The sequence below is a fragment of the Bombus pyrosoma genome, linkage group LG15 (genome assembly GCF_014825855.1).
Source record: "Bombus pyrosoma isolate SC7728 linkage group LG15, ASM1482585v1, whole genome shotgun sequence".
Lineage (NCBI taxonomy): Eukaryota > Metazoa > Arthropoda > Insecta > Hymenoptera > Apidae > Bombus > Bombus pyrosoma.
The window spans coordinates 10,737,392-10,757,625 of NC_057784.1; the positions used below are offsets into that span (position 1 = coordinate 10,737,392).

At 29.0% G+C, this 20,234-nt stretch overlaps 5 protein-coding genes across 11 annotated transcripts; 3 read left to right on the forward strand and 2 right to left on the reverse strand.

Annotated features, from left to right (window-relative positions):
* Positions 1-83: 83 nt before the first annotated feature.
* LOC122575668 (serine--tRNA ligase, mitochondrial) lies at positions 84-2,373 on the forward strand. Of its 2 annotated transcripts, XR_006319499.1 has the most exons (5): positions 84-224; positions 334-1,064; positions 1,202-1,369; positions 1,456-1,835; positions 2,133-2,373. XR_006319499.1 is itself a non-coding variant. In XM_043744969.1 (4 exons), the coding sequence occupies exons 1-4, from the start codon at positions 162-164 to the stop codon at positions 1,775-1,777; spliced, it is 1,284 nt and encodes a 427-aa protein (XP_043600904.1). In that variant the 5' UTR covers positions 84-161; the 3' UTR covers positions 1,778-1,945. The 2 variants fall into 2 exon arrangements, 1 of the variants encoding a protein (XP_043600904.1); XM_043744969.1 differs by lacking the exon at positions 2,133-2,373 and having other exon boundaries at positions 1,456-1,945.
* Positions 2,166-5,083, reverse strand: LOC122575669 (protein krasavietz). Of its 2 annotated transcripts, none has more exons than XM_043744970.1 (8): positions 4,927-5,083; positions 4,299-4,370; positions 3,947-4,227; positions 3,561-3,865; positions 3,211-3,454; positions 2,922-3,141; positions 2,680-2,841; positions 2,166-2,619 (listed from the first exon to the last, which is right to left on the reverse strand). In XM_043744970.1, the coding sequence occupies exons 2-7, from the start codon at positions 4,357-4,359 to the stop codon at positions 2,690-2,692; spliced, it is 1,263 nt and encodes a 420-aa protein (XP_043600905.1). In that variant the 5' UTR covers positions 4,360-4,370; positions 4,927-5,083; the 3' UTR covers positions 2,166-2,619; positions 2,680-2,689. The 2 variants fall into 2 exon arrangements, with proteins under 2 accessions (XP_043600905.1, XP_043600906.1); XM_043744971.1 differs by lacking the exon at positions 4,927-5,083 and adding an exon at positions 4,477-4,495.
* A 799-nt stretch (positions 5,084-5,882) lies between these two features.
* Positions 5,883-13,152, reverse strand: LOC122576116 (insulin-degrading enzyme). Of its 3 annotated transcripts, none has more exons than XM_043745996.1 (14): positions 13,019-13,152; positions 11,992-12,191; positions 11,392-11,892; positions 11,058-11,263; positions 10,718-10,966; positions 9,996-10,388; positions 9,792-9,901; positions 9,558-9,702; positions 9,373-9,483; positions 9,188-9,308; positions 8,858-9,064; positions 8,469-8,761; positions 8,185-8,394; positions 5,883-8,108 (listed from the first exon to the last, which is right to left on the reverse strand). In XM_043745996.1, exons 1-14 carry the CDS (start codon positions 13,084-13,086, stop codon positions 7,863-7,865), a joined length of 3,060 nt encoding a protein of 1,019 aa, XP_043601931.1. In that variant the 5' UTR covers positions 13,087-13,152; the 3' UTR covers positions 5,883-7,862. The 3 variants fall into 3 exon arrangements, with proteins under 3 accessions (XP_043601931.1, XP_043601933.1, XP_043601932.1); XM_043745998.1 differs by lacking the exon at positions 13,019-13,152 and adding an exon at positions 12,520-12,965; XM_043745997.1 differs by lacking the exon at positions 13,019-13,152 and adding an exon at positions 12,285-12,407.
* A 269-nt stretch (positions 13,153-13,421) lies between these two features.
* Positions 13,422-16,166, forward strand: LOC122576117 (WD40 repeat-containing protein SMU1). 2 transcript variants are annotated; one of them, XM_043746000.1, is made up of 9 exons: positions 13,422-13,690; positions 13,773-13,839; positions 13,945-14,088; positions 14,167-14,281; positions 14,384-15,026; positions 15,097-15,198; positions 15,279-15,615; positions 15,686-15,780; positions 16,012-16,166. In XM_043746000.1, the coding sequence occupies exons 1-9, from the start codon at positions 13,665-13,667 to the stop codon at positions 16,019-16,021; spliced, it is 1,539 nt and encodes a 512-aa protein (XP_043601935.1). In that variant the 5' UTR covers positions 13,422-13,664; the 3' UTR covers positions 16,022-16,166. The 2 variants fall into 2 exon arrangements, with proteins under 2 accessions (XP_043601935.1, XP_043601936.1); XM_043746001.1 differs by lacking the exon at positions 16,012-16,166 and having other exon boundaries at positions 13,423-13,690; positions 15,686-15,821.
* Positions 16,167-16,361: 195 nt separating this feature from the next.
* Positions 16,362-19,927, forward strand: LOC122576118 (golgin subfamily A member 7). 2 transcript variants are annotated; one of them, XM_043746002.1, is made up of 4 exons: positions 16,362-16,565; positions 16,717-16,816; positions 16,908-17,072; positions 17,439-19,927. In XM_043746002.1, the coding sequence occupies exons 2-4, from the start codon at positions 16,787-16,789 to the stop codon at positions 17,727-17,729; spliced, it is 486 nt and encodes a 161-aa protein (XP_043601937.1). In that variant the 5' UTR covers positions 16,362-16,565; positions 16,717-16,786; the 3' UTR covers positions 17,730-19,927. The 2 variants fall into 2 exon arrangements, with proteins under 2 accessions (XP_043601937.1, XP_043601938.1); XM_043746003.1 differs by lacking the exon at positions 16,717-16,816 and having other exon boundaries at positions 16,367-16,565.
* Positions 19,928-20,234: the final 307 nt, after the last annotated feature.

The window sequence follows — 20,234 nt, forward strand, 5'->3', positions numbered from 1 at the left end:
AAGATGTCTTAAAGTAATTTTCAAACCTAATAAAAATTTATAAATAGCATATGCATCAAAAAAGAGAAATGTGTATCATAGGTTAACTACCAACTAGGGATATATTGGTGTATACTTGATACATATATGTATTTTATAATTAATATTATTTTACTTTTAAAATGTGGTTCAAGAAACAATTTAGTCGATTTCTTAAATATCCTCAGTTTTATACAAGGACTTTGGTATGTCATTATTTTTGTTTACATATGTATATAATGTAAAAAATATTTGTTTTATTTTTCTTTCCAGTTGCATATTAAATTATATGATTAACATATATATTCTTTACAGTATAGGACACAATCAACACAATATAATGTAGATACAATAACACATATTCCAGAACCCGAATATAATATTGATTTTCTATGTAATCCATGTAATCGAGATATTATTTTTAATAATATAACAGCAAGGAAAAGTATTGGAGATATTGATAAAATTCTTGAACTTTCAAAAAATCCAGATTTAAAGAAGTCTCTTTTGCATGAGTTAAATAAAATACCAAATCAGACAGATCCAAGAGTATTATCTTATGGCGAAGAACCACAAATTTTAAAAGAATGCGGGCATAATCCAGAATTTGATTTTGAACCACAAGAATTTTCAACATTAGTTACAAATTTAAAGGCATTAAAAAGTAAACAATTGGGGCCCTTAATAGGAACACGAGGTTACTTGTTCTTAGGAGATCTAGCAGAATTAGAAGAAGCATTAGTTCATTTTACAGTCAGAAAGTTAATGAAACATGGCTTTAAACTTGTTTCTGTACCTGATATTATCCCTACTGAAGTTATAGAAAGATGTGGATTGATAATAGATGATGGAAGACACCTTGTGTATAATTTAAGTCCTTTTTATGGAGGGAACTATAGCTTATCTGGAACAGCAGAAATGTCCTTAGCTTATAAAGTAATGAATACTGTATTTAGTTCAGAAGATTTACCACTAAAAATGGCTGCTGTAAGCAGGTGTTTTAGGGCTGAAATATCTAATCTTATACATGAGAAAAGTATATACAGGTAAAAAAATCATGTTACATATATTTTTAAATATATTTTATTAATATAATAATATATCTAACAATTGTTTCAATATTGATAGTATAACAGTTACATAAATATTATTTCTAATAAATAATTTTATCTATTCATATAAGGGTTCATCAATTTACAAAAGTTGAAATGTTTGTATGTTCAAAACGTGAAGAGTCAGAAAATCAATTTCAAGAACTTCTGAATATTCAAGAAGATTTATTTTCTTCATTAAATTTATATTTTCGAATAATTGATATGCCAGCTCATGATTTAGGGTCTCCAGCATATAGGTATACAGTAGTATAATATTACATTATATATCGAACTATTTAGATTTTAAATTTCTTAATGTCACATTATGAATTTATATATTTAGGAAAGTAGACATGGAAGGATGGATGCCTGGAAGAAAATTACATGGAGAATTATCTAGTTGTAGTAATTGTACAGATTATCAATCACGACGACTTCGTATAAAATATATGACAAATAAGGGAGAAGTTTTACATGTTCATACTTTGAATGGAACTGCATGTGCTGTACCTCGCATGTTGATAGCACTTTGTGAAACACATCAAACAAAACATGCGCGTATTCGAATCCCTGAAATTTTAATACCTTATATGGCAGGAAAGACACTTATTAAAAAACAACCAATTGCTAACATGAAACTCCATAAATACAAATCACAAATCTAATATGTAACTGTAACTGTACATGCAACATTTAATCTTCTCTGAAAACAGTTAAAAACAAGTAAGAATTACATTTTTATTATTTTTACCATTCATGGATGTAAAAGTATATATATATGTAGGAATATTTACTTGCAATTTACATTAAAATAAATTATCTATTTATCAATGTATATAGAATTTTATTGTGCATAAGCCTAAATGCAATGAATAATAATAATTTATATAATTCTTATATTTATAATATACAAAAATAAAATTTTTAAAGAAATAAAAAATGATTTCCAATTATATATATTAAGAAATTACTTGTTTCTAGTTAATTGCTTTTATTTATATAAATTAATTAATATTATAGGAAATTAAACAGGATTCATAAAAAATTCAAATATTAAACACCACCTGACAATATATTTTCTAGAAACTAATACAATATTATCATACAAAGAATGTGGGTTTGAAAATTATACATACACAGGGATAAAGATCTTTTCTTCATTAACTTGTTATTCTGTATATATTTTGCAGCGGTGTTATAAAAATGTAACACAAAATATTTTTTCTTAAAGTAATACAATACAAGTAATACAATAAAGACATTGTAAATTTTACAATTTATCTCCCTCGCTAATCAGATGGTAATGTATTGTTTTTTATTCATTAACAATTAAAAAATTGTATGTATTTGTGTATTGATATAATGTATCGCAGAATGATACAAACTTTATTTTATCAAAATTTCCATTTATCAATACAGTCCAATTGCAGTTCATATTTTGATCCATTTCAAAAATTTTGGATGCAGTCCAAATATATTATTTTTTGATAATGAAGCTTATATTATTCTGAAATATAAAAATAATATAAAGTCAAAAACAAAGCTGTAAAACCTTGATTAAACATACTTCTGTATTTTTAATCTTCTTCTTCTCCTGATTCAGATTCTTCTTCAGCATTCTGTAACCATTCAATGAATTTTTTCATTTGATCTAAGAACATCATTTTTCCTTTAACAGAATGACCTTCCTTATACCACTTCAAAATTACTTCTTCTGATATTACATCCGCTAAAATAAAATACGTTAAACAGAAAGTGGACAAACAGAGAAATTACTAACAAATGTATGTGTCAGCATTATAAGCGTACTTTTATAAAATAGTAAAACAATTTTCTGGAAGACTTTCATAAAGTTCATATTCTCATAACAAAATTCCTGAACCTTAAGAAGAAGTGCAAGCTCAGATCTGGCAGTGGTTGTAAAAACATCAAACAGTGGAGTATATATTTTTAAGTGCTTCAGTGCTTGATCAGCCACTAATTCTTCTTTTTTATTCCATTCAGCTTGACCCATTACTACAACCCAAATCTGCAAACAATTGTTAACAATTTTATTTAATTCTAATGTAATATAATAATATCATAAAACTATAATTACCAGGCCAATAACTTCATGCTCAGGAATACCACTCTTCTGTGCCATTTCTTTGAGATCAAGTATAATATCTTTCAAAGGACGATTATCAGCCAAATCATCCAATAACAGTTGCTGCAAGTCCCGTTTTGCTTCTTGACTTGCTTGAGCTTTATGTAATTTTACAATGTCTGCAAGACCAACAGCTTCAAATACAGATCGAAAATATTCTTCAGTTCGTTTATTAGGCGGTACAAATTCCATTAACCTGTTGATCAGTATTTAAAAAAAAAAAGAAAAAATAATGAGAATAAAACAAAAAACCTGATATAGATATAACAATGAACTTTATAAAGTTTGGAATTTTCTCATACCTTCCTTCAATATTTCCTTTTTTCAAAGCAGTCATTAAACTGGATAGACCTTTCTCCTGCCTCCAAGTGACAAAAACTTCTAATAAAAAGTCTAATGCTAAGTTGTCTTTAACCAGATGTTCATTAATTAGAACTGATAAAACAGTAGGTGGAACAGAACCATTGGATATCCACAGAGCTGTCATTCTAGCTAATTTTATCCTTTCCTTAGGAGTGAAGCCTTTCATAAAAACCAATACCTTTTTCATTTCTTCCTCAAACATTTTTTCCAAGTATTTATAACGTCTCATAAGTTTGATGAAAACCTATAAATAAGGTTATTTTCAAAGCCATTGTTAAAGTACATATCATGACAGCTTAAATATACATAGAACAGGATACGTCACTTGTTCAAAATTTCGCATAGATTCCATATCTTCTGGTTGTTCAAAAACACAAGCAGTGGTTTTTACTGGTTTATCACCATCTTGAGCAATAGAACCGCCTGGAACTAAAAGTCCACCAGCTATTAAGATGTCAAAGAGATCTTCTCCATATCTGCGGTAATCTAATTTAGAGCCAGCTGCGTCCAAGTACTTCGAAATTGCATCTAAGTCGTTACCAGCCTTTTCCAAACCAAGTAAAATCGCATCTCGAAATCCCATAGGGTCATATTTTTCTTTTTCATCTAAAAAAATTCTTCGTTATAATTTTCATTAAATATATTATCTAAGAAATTTTATATTTTCTGATGCATACCTCTTTTTCTGGTCTTTATGCGTTGACCTGATAATATTGGTTTTTCTATTTTTTGACTCATACAATACCTTTCTGAAATGGTAGAAATTTCAATAAATATGCTTCAAAATTTTTTAACTTTTTCGTAAATTAACAAAAATACATTTATAACATATACATATAAGTATATAATATGTACCTATATATGCATATACATATATAGAATTGTTTGCCTTATGTTATGTATTACTATTGACAAATTTTGAAAATCTTTTGACCTTTTATTTGTATATTAAGATAAAAATTTAATAAGATTGAGGATGGAGAAACTATAATGAGACCATAATGAGGTGGCATTTGACTTTAAATCTGTTGGCACTTCTTTGACAAATGGCGACTTTCATTAAATATATTCTATTACGTCAAAAATTCCTACTTATAAATTACTTTATAATAAAGATTAATAGCATTAAAATATACGTAAAAAATTCTACTTTTCAATTAGTTTATTACTCCTAAGGTTAAGGTCATGGGATGGAACCACGATGGCTGAAATTTATAAAAAAATTGAACCTTTTACAGAGATCAGGTTATATGAAAAGCGAACGAATATTGTTTAAATTTTAATGACTTTTACTTCTTAACTTACTTAGATGCACGTACAACTGTAGAACTACCCCTTTTCAGGCGTATAAGGTCAATACGAAATATCTCAAAGAGGATTTTGAGTACTTGAGATCAGTGAAACCGAAGAGAATCAACTTGAAGAGAAGCCACAATTGACAGGGAAAAGATAGGATACTCGAATTTACATTTCGTAATGCGTTTTTAACGCCATCTAAACTGTTCAAAATATAATACTGAAAATAGAATTTGTAACGACATCTAGTAAGAAAGAATATATAACAACATCTATTTTAAGAAATATATTTATTAAAGAAGGCGATATGATATTTGGATATATGTACACATATACAGAGATGAGTAGATCTGATACGTGGATATATGCCATTTCTCTAACATTCGTCCTGATATATAGAGTAAAACAGAGCATGTTCGTATTAGGTCTTATATATATATATATATATATATATATATATACAGATCCTGATCTGACATTCTTGCAGTAGGGGTAAGCCTAGATATGAGGACAGAAAGTCTCCTATATTGTTCGCTACAGGGCGCTGATATCAAGTAGTGAAAACAATCTCAAAGTAACACTAGGTAACAAATGGTGAAAGTAAATAAGCAGGATTTTTATAATTTTATAATACTTTATAAGTAAACTTCGTAACTAATTTTGTAAGTAAACTTTCAATATAATTTTATAGTAATCTTTCAATATATTGTGATCCTATGCTGTACCGAATTATAAATGGAATAAATATAAACGTAGACAGTAAGTGTTCAAATAGTGATTTATAATAATAATAGATAATTTTATGAGCGACTGTATTTGTAAAAATTTGCCGATACCATTACAATCAATTCTGTTTATAGTCGTGCGTTTGCGATAACATATACGTCAGTATTGGTTGTCGTTTATTTTCTGCTTATAAACGAGGATCGAGCTTAAAAGCCCGATGCATAGTTGACAGTCTTTTGACAATCTAAGGAAGGAATTATTTGAAGACCTAGAAAGTGGAAACGACTCTATTTCCGAAAACCGCGATTTTAGGTGAGCTGAACTTAGAACAGGACAAGAATGAAAGTGAAAGAGGCACTGAGAGTCGAAACGTTCAGCAACATACAAAGACTTGCGACAAGTTGAGCCTCTTTTAACTCAAAAATCAAACTTTCTTATCTTTGATTTGTGATGAATGAAATTTTTACTAACATGTTCGTTACATTTTCTTGATTAAAATTACACCAAATACGATGCGATTTGGAGCATATTTGCTTACTTTATAAATGATAATTAAATACATATCAATAAGTAAATCTAATTCAAATTATATCGTGTTTGTTCTTATTTTATTCAGAGAGATTTCATAAATATATTAGCAAAAGATTAATTTAGAAAAAGTCAAAAGTGAAAAGGTTTCACTTTTGAATTAGTATCCGCATACATAGGCTGTCGTCCCCTCGATCGTAGTCGAAGAGGGATGAGATGGCGCGGCGTGTCCTCAGTTGTAGCCGGGGTGAAGACTATTGCACGCGGTTGTCAGTACAGAACGAGACATGAACAGGATAGGCAGGATATGGATCCAATGCTAATTGCCTCCGTAGTTTTACTTACCTCCACGAGTCAATTGGGTCAATATGTATTCCAATCCTCCATAGAATAAAATTCAGAGAATTAATAAGTTTTACTCAATAATAAAAATAAAATGGATAAAAATCGTGGATTACAAAAATTACATAGTCATGACATCAAATCTTGTTTGTAGTTAGTTTATACCTCTTTTTTATTATCTTTATGAATGAACAAATATGCAAAACAGATACATTACTTAAAAATATTACTTGCAGCCTAACAACAATTGAAATTACTATTGAAGTGAAATTCAGGTTTTATAACAAAAATATTATCACGAGGAAGGTGAATTTGATGTTAAACTTAAAAAGCTGTTGTGTATAGAGAATATATTAAAATTATTGCATCATTCCACTGATCCATTATCATTTGAAAGTAAAGATTCCCTTCTCTTTTCTAAAAAGAAATATAATAAACAATTAATTTTACTTTCTACGGCACCTAAGTTTAATTATTGCAAGATTTTGTTATTCTCATACTTTCTACCTCAGAAAGAAAAGTATGAACTTTTCCATAGAACCGTACAATGAAATAGGCTCTACTTGTGATTGGACTAAATACGTTCTTGTATGCTAGCGTGGAACCAAATAGCATAGATCTCTAACTTTATAGGTTCTTCAGCATTTGACAGCATGGTGCAGCACTTGCACTGTGGAACAACTAGGACAATGGGCATGAGCAATCTTATTTGTTCTCTAATCTTAACTGTGTTAAGTGAGATCTGTGCAAGTGTATGATGCCATTATTGCTGTAACTATTCTGGCATTCTTAAAAATTATCAACTGTTTTCTAATTTGTTAGCTTTTCACTGATTTAGGAGCTGTTTAAGCATTGAGGCGAGGGGCACTTAGTGAAAGTAATAGACAAAAAAAAATGTTTATTTAGCTTATCTACTAGTTGGTATAAGGTCCCGTAGTTGAGGTTACAATTTCTTCGAAGTAGTTACGTATTTATTTTTACAAAATTTTATGAGTATACAGAAATTTTGACGTATAATAAAACAACTACTTGTATTTCTTAATCTATTAAGTACTCATTTAAATGCTTATGGACTATTGATAAAGTATATTTGAATATAGACTTTATTACATATGTGATGTAGTTACTTATCATTTACTACACTGCTTTCTACTTTTTATAGTTACTCTTTTACTTTTCTATCCATCAGCATTTATAAAATTAATATCTTAAATGATTATTTAATATTTTAAACATTGTTTTTTTATATAACAGAGTATGTTAAAATCATTTATTTACCTGATATTTACTACAATCTGCAGGTGCAATAACATAATTAAAACACATATTCACAGTTATTATTAAGCACTTCATAATTTTGATGAGTGTGCGCCTTTTCTTGGTATATCACTGAATGGCTTCAATAATGGATACAAACACTGACTAATTTTAAATGATATGATATCATCAATTTTTTTCGGTTCAATATTATTTGTTCCATCTGGTGAAACGTATTCATTAGATTCCATTACATTTTCATCTTCTAATTTTACATCTTTTAGTGTAGAAAGTACATGTACTGATAATTTACGTTGAATGTCACTTTGAAATATTTCCTACAAATGGAAAACGTTTAAATTCAATATACTTGTATTAGTGTTAGTCTAAGTGATGCAGTCATTATATGCATACTTTATAAAACTTTAGTATTTGTTCCTGTGTTATAGTTTTTAAATATGCAACTTCAATATTTGCTCTATCGAAATTATATTGTTGTAATATAATTTCACTCCAAAATATGGCAGATAAAGTAGTCATTTGCTTAGGTTTCTCAAGTCGTCGTATTGCTAGTGATTCTTTATGTGCATTAAATTCTTCTTTTGTCATAGATGGTATATATTGCTGAAATAAATTAACTTTAAATGCAAATTCTAAAAACAAATATATCTAGTAATATTTAAATTCTAATTACTAACCAACATAGAATTTAAAAACGCATTAATTCTCTGTTCAACATATTTAGGATGTTTGTCACTTTGAACTATAATTCTTAAACCTTGTGCACCATTTGTTCTTCGAACTCCACTAAACACTATATATCCCAATTGTTCTTTAGTTCTTAACGTAGTAAAACAAGGTTCTGATAAAATCTGTGCTAAAAGTTCTAGAAGCATATTTGATTCTGTTGATTGTAAACCAGTTTGATAATAAACTTGCGTACATGAATTACTATGAAATTTAGTTTCTACTTCAAACAAAAATTGACAACCTAGAAAATATATATAGGAAAAATATTAATTTTTCTTTCCTTTTTTCTACAAATATTATTTAAAAACTTTTAACGTAAAAAGTTAAATGTACTTACCATCTTCTAGTTTGATTTCACGATGTAAAATTAATTGCCTAGATAGAAGTGGTACTATATGAGGAACTGCATTTGATAATTTTGATTCTAGTGACTTTGCAGTTTCAATAGCTTCTGACATTGTTATATTACCATGTATTAAACATTCCATATGTATTTTGTTCAAAAATTGTGGGATGAAATTTTGTACTCTTTCAACTGTTAAATCTACATACAAATGAAATTATACAAATTATATTAAACATAATTAATAAACTATAAAGTTTATAATGAATATTTCTTATCTATTTATTTATCAATCAAATGTCTAATTTTTTTGCATATACTTACAAGACGTAGCATTTAGTAATTCATCCTTCATCCAAATTTGCTCTGATAATAAAACAGCAAGATAATAAACTGCATGCTGATATGGCTGTTCAGCTTTATAATTTTTCAAGCTTCTAATATACTAGAATTAAGATGAAAATTAATAATAACATAGTAGTATACATAAAAATTTAAGTAACACATACATTTTCTTTCCAAATCTCAAATCTTTTTGGATCAACTTTAAAATTAATCATTTTATCAATAATTTTATTCAATAACACCTGTTGTTTATCATCGTAGCCAACAATTCCCAGCTAAAAAATATATACTGTGTAATATTAAAATTGAAATTTATATATATTATGTACTTATAATAGTTTTTACTTACTGTCATTCCATATTTACTATTAGTAAGCTCCCATTTAAGACCAACAATGTCGGCGGCATATGCATATTCATTTAGAGCATCACGAAATAATAATACAAATATATATGTTAGATTACAACTAAGGGGATCCATGTATGCTAGTGGACTGTAAGCAAAATGTAATCATATTTAAGTATAACGACATCCTTAATATAAATATAAATTAAGTAGACAACACAGATACTTATATTTTACCTAACGAAATCGATAAATAAATTAGCTCTGGGTATAAGAAATTCATCATCTTGTTTAAACCATAATCTTATTAGTGGAGTGTCTTCAATAATTACTGGAAATTTGGATATCTAGAGACAATAAAAATGAAATTGTTTTGTTATAGTATGCATACATACATATATGTACTTACATATAGGAATGTTTACACAAATGTTTACTCACAGTACTTTCCGCTGGTTTTATATCAAATTTTTCTGGTATGAATTCATTCTTTGGTGGTAATTGTAAATCCGAATTTAAACCAGCGTTAATCCATTTACTTATTATATTTTGTGGTATCTTTTCTTTTTTAAATTTAACACCATACCATTTTTCAGTTTCGTCAGCTATATTTTCATATAACTTTGCAACTACATGAATTCTAACATTTTCTGGTTTCAAATATTCCATTACCCATGTGATTAAATCTGGTTTCCACAACGGAAAAAGATGTTCCGCTATTAAAATTTCTTCCATTGGGTAATCATACAATATCTGTGCTATACCACTGACATAATCACAAGGATAACCTTTTTCCTTGAATCGAAAATTTATATTTGCGATGTCTCTATATTCCTTCAGAACAAAACAGCTATTTCATTAAATTTATTAAATATTTATATATTCATGATTAACACTTCACCAACGGAATACATAGTGTTTTCTTTATTAGCAAATATTTTATGTTGTTTATTATCTCTTTATATCAGTAACTTTATGGCTATTGTTTCCACAAATTTGCAAATATATATTTTAAAATATAAAAATCATAATTAACATTGTAACTCGTGTATGTAATTGGATTTTCCTGCTGCAAACTAAGGTATAAGTACATTAGCTTCTCCGACGGCGAAGTGTTAATATTTAAATTTATATTACATAATAATTGATTTATGAATAATTACATTGTAAATCCACTCAACTGGCCCATGTTTGTTTAGCATATTAATATATTGGAACGTTAAGAGGACAATATCATCAACATGTTGAATGCCTTCTTCTGTTAAATCAACAAAAACAGCAAAGAAGCTAAAACCTCTAGCACCTAATCGTTTACCCGAACCAAGCGAATTGCACCATCCTTTTGCTTTCAATAAAGATAAAAGTGATCCTTCCCCTTCATGTCCTAATAGATGTGAAATATAATGTGCAGGCTAAAAAAATTAAAAAAATGGATGTATTTTTATTATACAATTAAGAATAATAAATTAATATATTAAGAAATAATATAAATATAGTTATTACCGCTGATTTATAATGTTCTCGCAGGTCAGGTATAGGAAATATAATATACAAATTCCTAATGTCTTTTATTGGAACAACATACCACCTGTTTTGAAAATGTTGCTTTGAATTAAAAGGATGTTCCGGCCAAGTAGGTACTGTAATATCTTTATTTTTCACTTGAGAAAATAACTCTATTACCATTTGTTCAAGTTCATCTAAACTCTCTAAATATAGAACAGAATTTGTAAGAATAGTTCTTATTTTATAAAAAAAAGCATAAATAGATAATATTTTTTATTCCATATTAAATATGTTTTAGTGGAGTAAATAATGAATAAAATATTTTACTTACCTTTACCAAATACAGATAATGCCATAATGTTAGAGGAATAAAATTTGTTATGAAATTCAAGTAATTTTTCCCGTACATTTATTCCTTTTTGCTTTGGGATTATATCTAAAGTTTCCTTATTCCCAGTAGCAAATTTTGAGAAAGGATGACTTGGATCAGCTGACGATCTATCTAATTGGTCAAGGCGCCATGTATCATTTGCTAAATTTTTTTTACATTCCATATGGATAGCATTTAATTCTAACTCAGTTAAAGCTTCTGTAAAGAGTGGTGCAATAAAAAATTGTGCAAAACGATCTAATGCACCTTTCAATTTTTCTGCATGTACATCAAAATAATAAAGTGTATGATCCATATAAGTTGATGCATTATAAGTACCACCATTTTGTGACAAATATTTGTTATAATCATTTTTCTCTGGATATTTTTCTGTTCCCAGAAATAACATATGTTCACAAAAATGTGCTAAGCCTGGTAAATCATCTGGTTCACTTAAATAACCTATAAAGATAAATAATATTAAATTAAATATAGCTTAAAACTATAAAGGTAGTAATTATATTATACTCAAAAAATAATAGTGTATATATCTGATTTTACCAATATTCACATTCAAAGCAGCGGCACTTTTATCTGTTATGGGATCACTAATGAGTAAAACTCTCATTTTATTAGAAAGCAATAGACCTCTATATTCCCTTTTATCATTTGGTGATTTAGTTATGTTATCATATCGCTTTTCTATAAGATTATGATGAACCATGTTAGATTTAGATACTTTTATACTAGACGATCTACACCTACAAATAAAGAAAATATTAAACATAATACAAAACAACTTTTAGTATTACCTGATCATAAATAACAATTAAGCAAAAATGAAATTTTTTTACATTAAACAGATAAGTTGAACATTTATTCCTCCCTTTTTTAATTTAATTTAAAGGTAAAGGACGTCAATACATGAACAAATTTTTGTTTGGTAATATTAAACCATGTATTAGATTTTATCATTTTTAAATAATGATACCATTATAAAAATTAACATAATGTCAAGATTTTTGTAAAGAAAGAGTAACTGTTACATAATTTACTGCTAATGTAAAAATGTGTAGTGATTTTACTTACAATTTTGTTTTATAATCTTGTTTTACAATTTTTCTTAATAATATCTAACTCTTTTCAATACTCAAGTTCTATAATCCTGTTTTACCCTCGATTAATTAAAAAACAATTTTTTTAATAATCGGGTTATTATATGCGTTCCAATGCTATATGATTTTTTAATGATCGAAAATATAATGTAAATATTTCATATAAATAAGAATAATATATAAAAAGATAAAATGCACTGTTAGGTTAGAATAAGAGTCGAACAATGTAATACAGAAATATACACTTCACAAGATTAATTTCTTTACATCAAAAATGAAATCTAATATTTTAAAATGCATTACATGTGATTAAGATAACTATGATAATATATATATATATGTACTTCGAATTTATTGAATAATAACTAATAGATACATTCTTTCCATTGTTTTACAAATTGATAAATTTCATTCGGATATACTATGACCGAATTATATATCTATGTGATGTTTTATCAAGAATGTATGCATACCTGTAAACAAAGAAAGAGTGGGTTGGTATGTAAAAAATACGAGATTTGAACATATGTGTTAAAACCATTCTTATTAAATTTCTTTATAAATTACTTCTGAAAAATAAGGATTTATTTAATCTTGTTATCATGATTACTGTATAATGTTTTGAAGTAAGTTGCAGTGAATATCTATAGTAAAACATTTATTCCATAATGATATACCACAAACTATTGTCATTTATAAGAAAATGATAATAATCAATATTTCATTAATAAAAATTACATTTATAATTGATAATAATTCAAATAATTTTGATTTGCAAGTATATAATATCAAATATATATTCTAAAAATAGAGTAGATGTATCGATACTTTTAAAAATAACTTATTAAATAAAAATATCTAAATCGTAGTAAAGATTCCTTACATAAAACTGGATCAAAATTAATAAATCTAAGAAATGACTCAGTTCCTTTTTAATTTGTTTTAATCTAGTGATAAAAATAGGAAAAATAACTATAACTTAATAGTGGTAGGATTGTATCGTTTGACGACATAACGTTACACGAGGTTATGAGATTGTCATTCTTTATTAATTCTGACTGATTGTGATTAAGTGAGAATATTTATTTTCCTGTGCATTTTTTTTAAGTATTGTAAAAGATGTCAATTGAAATTGAATCTGCAGAGTAATTATTATATTATTAGTTATGTATAATAAAATTTGAATATTTGTGTTTTTAATACTTATATGTTATTGTTTGATTTTAGTGTAATTCGTTTGATACAACAGTATCTTAAAGAATCAAATCTTGTCAAAACATTACAAACATTACAGGTATCTATTTATCGTTGTTATACAATATACTCTTTAGCAAATGGATCATATTAATGAATTTTGTTAATAAACGTACAAAATAAAAGTAAAATTGTTTGTTTATAGGAAGAAACAGGTGTATCATTGAATACAGTTGATAGTGTAGATGGTTTTGTAGCAGATATAAATAATGGGCATTGGGATACAGTATTAAAAGCTATACAATCATTAAAATTGCCAGATAAGAAGCTTATTGACTTATACGAACAGGTTTATTTTTAAGCTAAAAAGATTTTTTGTGTTATTTTTAATAAATATCAACTTCATATTTATGATAATATTCCATAGGTTGTCTTAGAATTAATTGAATTAAGAGAATTAGGAGCAGCTCGATCATTATTGAGGCAAACAGATCCCATGATTATGATGAAACAACAAGAACCTGAAAGATATATACATCTAGGTATATTAAATATATTTAATAGAAATTAAGTATTATATTTAAATACAATTTTATTTTGCTTATGTATATTTTTTTAATATCATATCTTTTTTTTGGACACAGAAAATTTACTTGCACGTTCATATTTCGATCCACGTGAAGCATATCCTGATGGAAGTACAAAAGAAAAACGCAGAGCTTACATAGCTACAGCTCTTGCTGGTGAAGTATCAGTTGTACCATCAAGTAGATTACTTGCATTGTTAGGACAAGCATTAAAATGGCAACAACATCAAGGTTTACTTCCACCTGGTACTACGATTGATTTGTTTAGAGGAAAAGCAGCAGTGAGAGATCAAGAAGATGAGAAGTACCCTACTCAACTTTCAAAACAGATTAAGTTTGGTCAAAAATCTCATGTAGAATGTGCACGTTTTTCACCAGATGGTCAGTATTTAGTTACTGGTTCTGTTGATGGATTTATTGAAGTATGGAATTTCACAACTGGTAAAATCAGGAAAGATTTAAAATATCAAGCTCAAGACAATTTTATGATGATGGAGCAAGCTGTATTATCAATGGCTTTTAGTCGTGATAGTGAAATGTTAGCTGGTGGTGGACAGGATGGTAAAATAAAAGTGTGGAGAGTTCAAAGTGGACAATGTTTAAGAAGATTTGAAAAAGCACATTCAAAAGGTGTTACATGCCTTCAGTTCAGTAGAGATAACAGCCAAATTTTATCTGCATCATTTGATACTACTATAAGGTATATAAAAGCAATAATTATAGAAAAATTCATTGTTAACATTATAATTTAGTATAATACTTTAATATAGGATACATGGACTTAAATCTGGAAAAACTTTAAAAGAATTTCGAGGGCATGCTTCCTTTGTAAATGAAGTAGTTTTTGCCCCAGATGGACATAATGTAATAAGGTATAACACCTATTTTATTAGTTCTTAATTACTTTCCTTTTTTAAAGCAGTTATTAAATATTTTTATTTATATTGATCAGTGCATCATCAGATGGAACTGTAAAAGTTTGGAGTTTAAAAACAACAGAATGTATAGGTACATATAAGTCCCTAGGAGCTGCAGATTTAACTGTTAATAGCATACATGTCCTTCCACGAAATCCAGAACATTTCGTCGTGTGTAATCGTTCAAACACAGTTGTAATTATGAATATGCAAGGGCAAATAGTAAGATCATTCTCCAGTGGAAAACGAGAAGGAGGTGACTTCGTATGTACTGTTGTAAGTCCACGTGGCGAATTTATTTACTGTGTTGGTGAAGATCTTGTGCTTTATTGTTTTTCTACATCATCAGGAAAGCTTGAAAGAACACTTAATGTAAGTATTTTTATTCTTAAACTGTAATAATTTATTTTTTACTGTATTTTTTATTATTTCCACATTTCAGATACATGAGAAAGATGTTATAGGTTTAACGCATCATCCGCATCAGAATCTTTTATGTTCATATAGCGAAGATGGTCTTTTAAAATTATGGAAACCGTAAGAATGTATATAAATTAAAACACCTTTTCTAATTCTAATAGCGTTTCATTTTATGATATATTTCCTGTGCATTTTTTCATTCTTTCATTCTTAATTTTATGAAATACAGAAAATATAAAGTAGGGATATTCATTCTTCTAAAACCAGCTTTAATGTGTAAATTTTATATTATGCTGTAATAAAAACACATTATGTACATACAATAATCTGTTTTTTTATTATTTCTAGCTGTCCCTAGTGAAATACTAAACATTAGTTTATTTAGTATCAGAGAGGAAGCTAATATGTATCTGTCCACTTGGTGTGTGTCAAGTCATGCTTGAAAAGAATTTTTGGTATTTTTTACATTGTCAATTAATTGAATAATAAGTATATTTTTATTATATAAATAAATAATATATATATACATTTTTGATATTTCACTAAATATTTGTATGTAATTCAATAATTTCAGTATGTGGAAATGTAGCTAAAAGTGTTTTCACCTAACAAAGCGATTGCAGCGCTCTATGGTTAGCGGTCGATTGTGAAGCACACCTTACGACATTAAGAGCTTTACTTCCCCTACGGGAGTTGCTAGACCTGTGTATATGACCGTGGTCAGTCAGAGTCAGTCAGTACTGTCCTCCGTGGTTTTCCAACGAAAATCCATGGTTCAGTGATTAGTTGTATGTTGCATCCTTATTCCCTCGTTCTCGTTTTCGCGTCCGACTAAATAGTCGAGATTATTTTCAACGAATCTGTTTTATCAAATCGTCAAGACGAAGCTTAAAATGCCATTGGTAAGTGCGTCCACCTTTTGTCTCGGTTTTTCTTACTTTCTTTTACTATTGGTCTGTATGGTACGATGTTTCTTTCGTCACTTTCTTTCATGTTCCATTTGCTTTGAATATCGAACACCGTACGATATCGTTTTTAATCGATTGTCGATAGACTTCAGATTTATTACGAATGATTTTCGATAAAGTGGTTTGGGTGCGGTTTTGTGGTTAGACAAACGAAAATGTGTTCGACATGCGAACCAGAAGTAAAGGTGAGAAGAGTGATAAAAGAGGAAATTTTGAGTTTTAAATTGATTTTGTGGAAGAGTTTGGTAAAATGTTTATTGGGTTCATTTTTTGTAGGGCAATCACGCTGCCCTTACACCCCTGGAGGATATGTCAGCTGGTCGAGGGCAAGCAGGTGGGGGGCCTCCTCCGAATTGTCAGAAAGTTTTTATACAACGTGACTACAGTGAAGGCACTATGGTTAAGTTCCAAACACAGTTTCCCACAGAATTAGAAAGCAGAGTATGTATTTAAAAAAATTTATTTATGTGTTTGACCATTTGAGTTATCTTTTTGGTTATTTCTGTTTAATCTTTAAGTTGTGTAATTGCCTGTTTAATTATTAAATTATATGTTTTAAAAATTATTACTTCTATATAAGATTTATTTCATCAATAATGTATATGTTTTTTTAATAATTTCTTGTGCTTTTTATTTTCAAATCTTTTATATAAATCTACTATAGGATCAGCAGTTGCAGAAACATAATAATATCCTTCGTTTTAATTTAATTTTTGAAGAGTGAATTTAGTGAATTCATAGGCAGTAACAAACCAATTTATTTCACATTTATGGAACATGTTTTTGCTATGTTATTTTTCAATTTAGCTGGACAGACAGTCGTTCGAGTATACAATCAATCAGTTGAACAACTACTTCGCAGAAGCTGAACGAGCCAGTTGTTCCACATACTGCGAAGGCTGCCTGGCTTGCCTCACTGGTTATCTAATTTATATATGCACAGAGACTCATTACGAAAAGTGTTTACGAAAAGTGGCAAAGTTTGTTAGTGAACAAAATGACAGAGTCTATAAGCCACGTGGTTTGTTACTAACGGATCCTGTAATGCGTGGTCTTAGGCTAATAGAAATTTCAGTATTGGACAGGCCTGCATCGTGACTGCACATTAGCCGATCCAGGGAGTTCTTTATGTGATCCGAGCACTTCTGCCACTTTGTTGGGATTGCAAAACTTATATGAGCTGATGAGTGTCTCTGGACATAAATTTTGTTCAAACTCCAATCGTACGGTACAATTTAGTTCATGCAATGTGAATTTTACAGAGATTCACAGAATAAAGGAAAACGGTTTACATTTCCAGTGAATGATACTGTAAACATACATGCAATGTTTTTATTAAATAACACGAACAAAAGTTGACTTCTTTGATATAGTATAATGTAAGTTTGTTCTAAGGAAAGCTTTGTTTATTCCATTTGATGGAATGTAACGAATTTCATTGACACTTCGTGAGACTTTCGATCGTGAAATAACAGTAACAAAAGTACACTTTCACAGGGTTTGTCTTGAAAACAAGGACACAATTACTCTTTCTTTGCATGTATGTTTTTGATCAATTGGAATTATTGTATCTAATGTCCAGCACTGAGTTTGGACAAATCGTAGATGCGTACCAAGGCCAAGGCGTTAAATTTTCTATGCATATAACAATGCCAGTGTAAACAATCGAAGCAAAGTATCTGGGTGTGTATTTACTAAGGAGCGTGTTTTATTCATCAAATGCATAAGACCAGAAACACTTACACAGATTTTACTCACATGCCCAGTTTTTTTGTATATCGAGTGAATGTTTAAGAAGATTTTTACTGTTCGTTTAAAAATTTTATCGTCATCTGCATTTAACAGACAGTGTATGTGAATCAAATTCGAGTTCCATTTCTCAGTTGAATAGTTCCAAACTCAGTTTGGTTTTGAATTTGATTCAGCATCATCGTCAAGTACTGAGAAACATTTATTCGCGTCATTATAAGCTTAAAACGCTTTGTTCAACTTCGTTTAAGCTTAATTATTTTTCGCGTTATATCTTCCACGATGCTTCTGTTCAGTGATCATATCTCGTGAGTTTTACTCATTGAACCTGTGAACACGACACACGTCACAAGCCCAGGTGTTCACTTACCGTGGATGTGACACCTCTCTATTAACAGAGTAATTAATTAGACAAATCGGATCGAAAAATTGAAATTGCTGGCACAAAATATTTGCGCTCAGAGAAATCTCCGTTGGATTGGCTAAAAAAGAAAATTGTACAAAAGAGAAGAGAAAAAAGAAAAACGAAGAGACGAAAACGAAAAAAAAGGTGAATTACGAAAGAGATGATTAATTAAAAAGTAGATTATATTATATCGAATCAATGTGACGGTGCGAGCATTGTGATCAAGGATGAACCGCGACTCACATGCACTTAGTTGGATGATGCTGGTTATACATAGTTATAATCGCATTGTATGCGTGATTCTTTTGTTTTTATATTTTTGTACGAACTCGCGCGAGACTTAAAAGAATTTTTCTTGTCAAATCTTGCAAACCGTGTGCTCGACTTTCTCACAGATTCTTTATGATTCGTCGTACTCGTTTTTCGATAGAACGTTATGATATGATCTCAATCGACAAGCCTCGAAACTTTTCTTCTTTATGACATTGACTAACGAGTATATCGTTTTTTACGAGATGTTTCGATGGCTGTTTTAGCGCCCACATATACTTACCCGTATCATGAGGAGATTAAGCATTCATTTTCTAGGGTAAAACTCGGTTTCGTCCTTGGTCACGGTGATCATAAATGGAGCCTGCTCCACATAAATTGTACGACAAGGTGAAAGAGTCTTGCCAAATAGCCGCGCCACTGCCTCGACATACTCTCTCTCTCTCTTCCTCTCTCTCTTTCTGTATCTATCTATCTCTCTATCTTACGTTTCTTAAGTGAATGAATTATAAATGAGATTAAACAAATGAAAATCTCTAATATAAGGAACACATTTTTTGTCTTATAAAAAAAATGAAAATAATTGTCGAACAGTGTCGTAGTGTTACGCGTGTCAGGCTCCTCTTTCTTTCTTTTACTATGCAATCAAACGTTGCATAAATATGTAAATAGCGAATTTAAATCGTCGACACACGGAGTATCAAGAGAAAAAAGATGATGAGGGGAAACCGTTTGTTATACTTAATTTAATCGTAGGACCAAAAGAAAAAAAAAGAAAACGTTTGATGATTCGTTATTGTGTAAAGGACACCATCGTTCGAGTGTAATTTCTAAATGTTTTAATAATAAAAAGCTGCGTAAAAGTCATGGAGCCAAAGGACTATTTTTTGAAATTGAAGTGAGATGATTTTAATACAACTTTTTTGTGTTATCGTGGGTCGCTGATCACTTATAAATCTTGTTCATAGATCATCAGTGGGTCACGATAGTCACTGAAAATGAAAATTCCTATGCGAATTACGGGTGATTTATAATAATTACAAAAAAAAATTTCTCTCTCAAGCATTGATAAACTAATTAATTAATATTTATCATAAATAATATTTTCATGAGTTATTGATAATCTATAATAGTCATCAAGTGTGAAATTTTCGTAGTGGATTATCAATGAACCACAA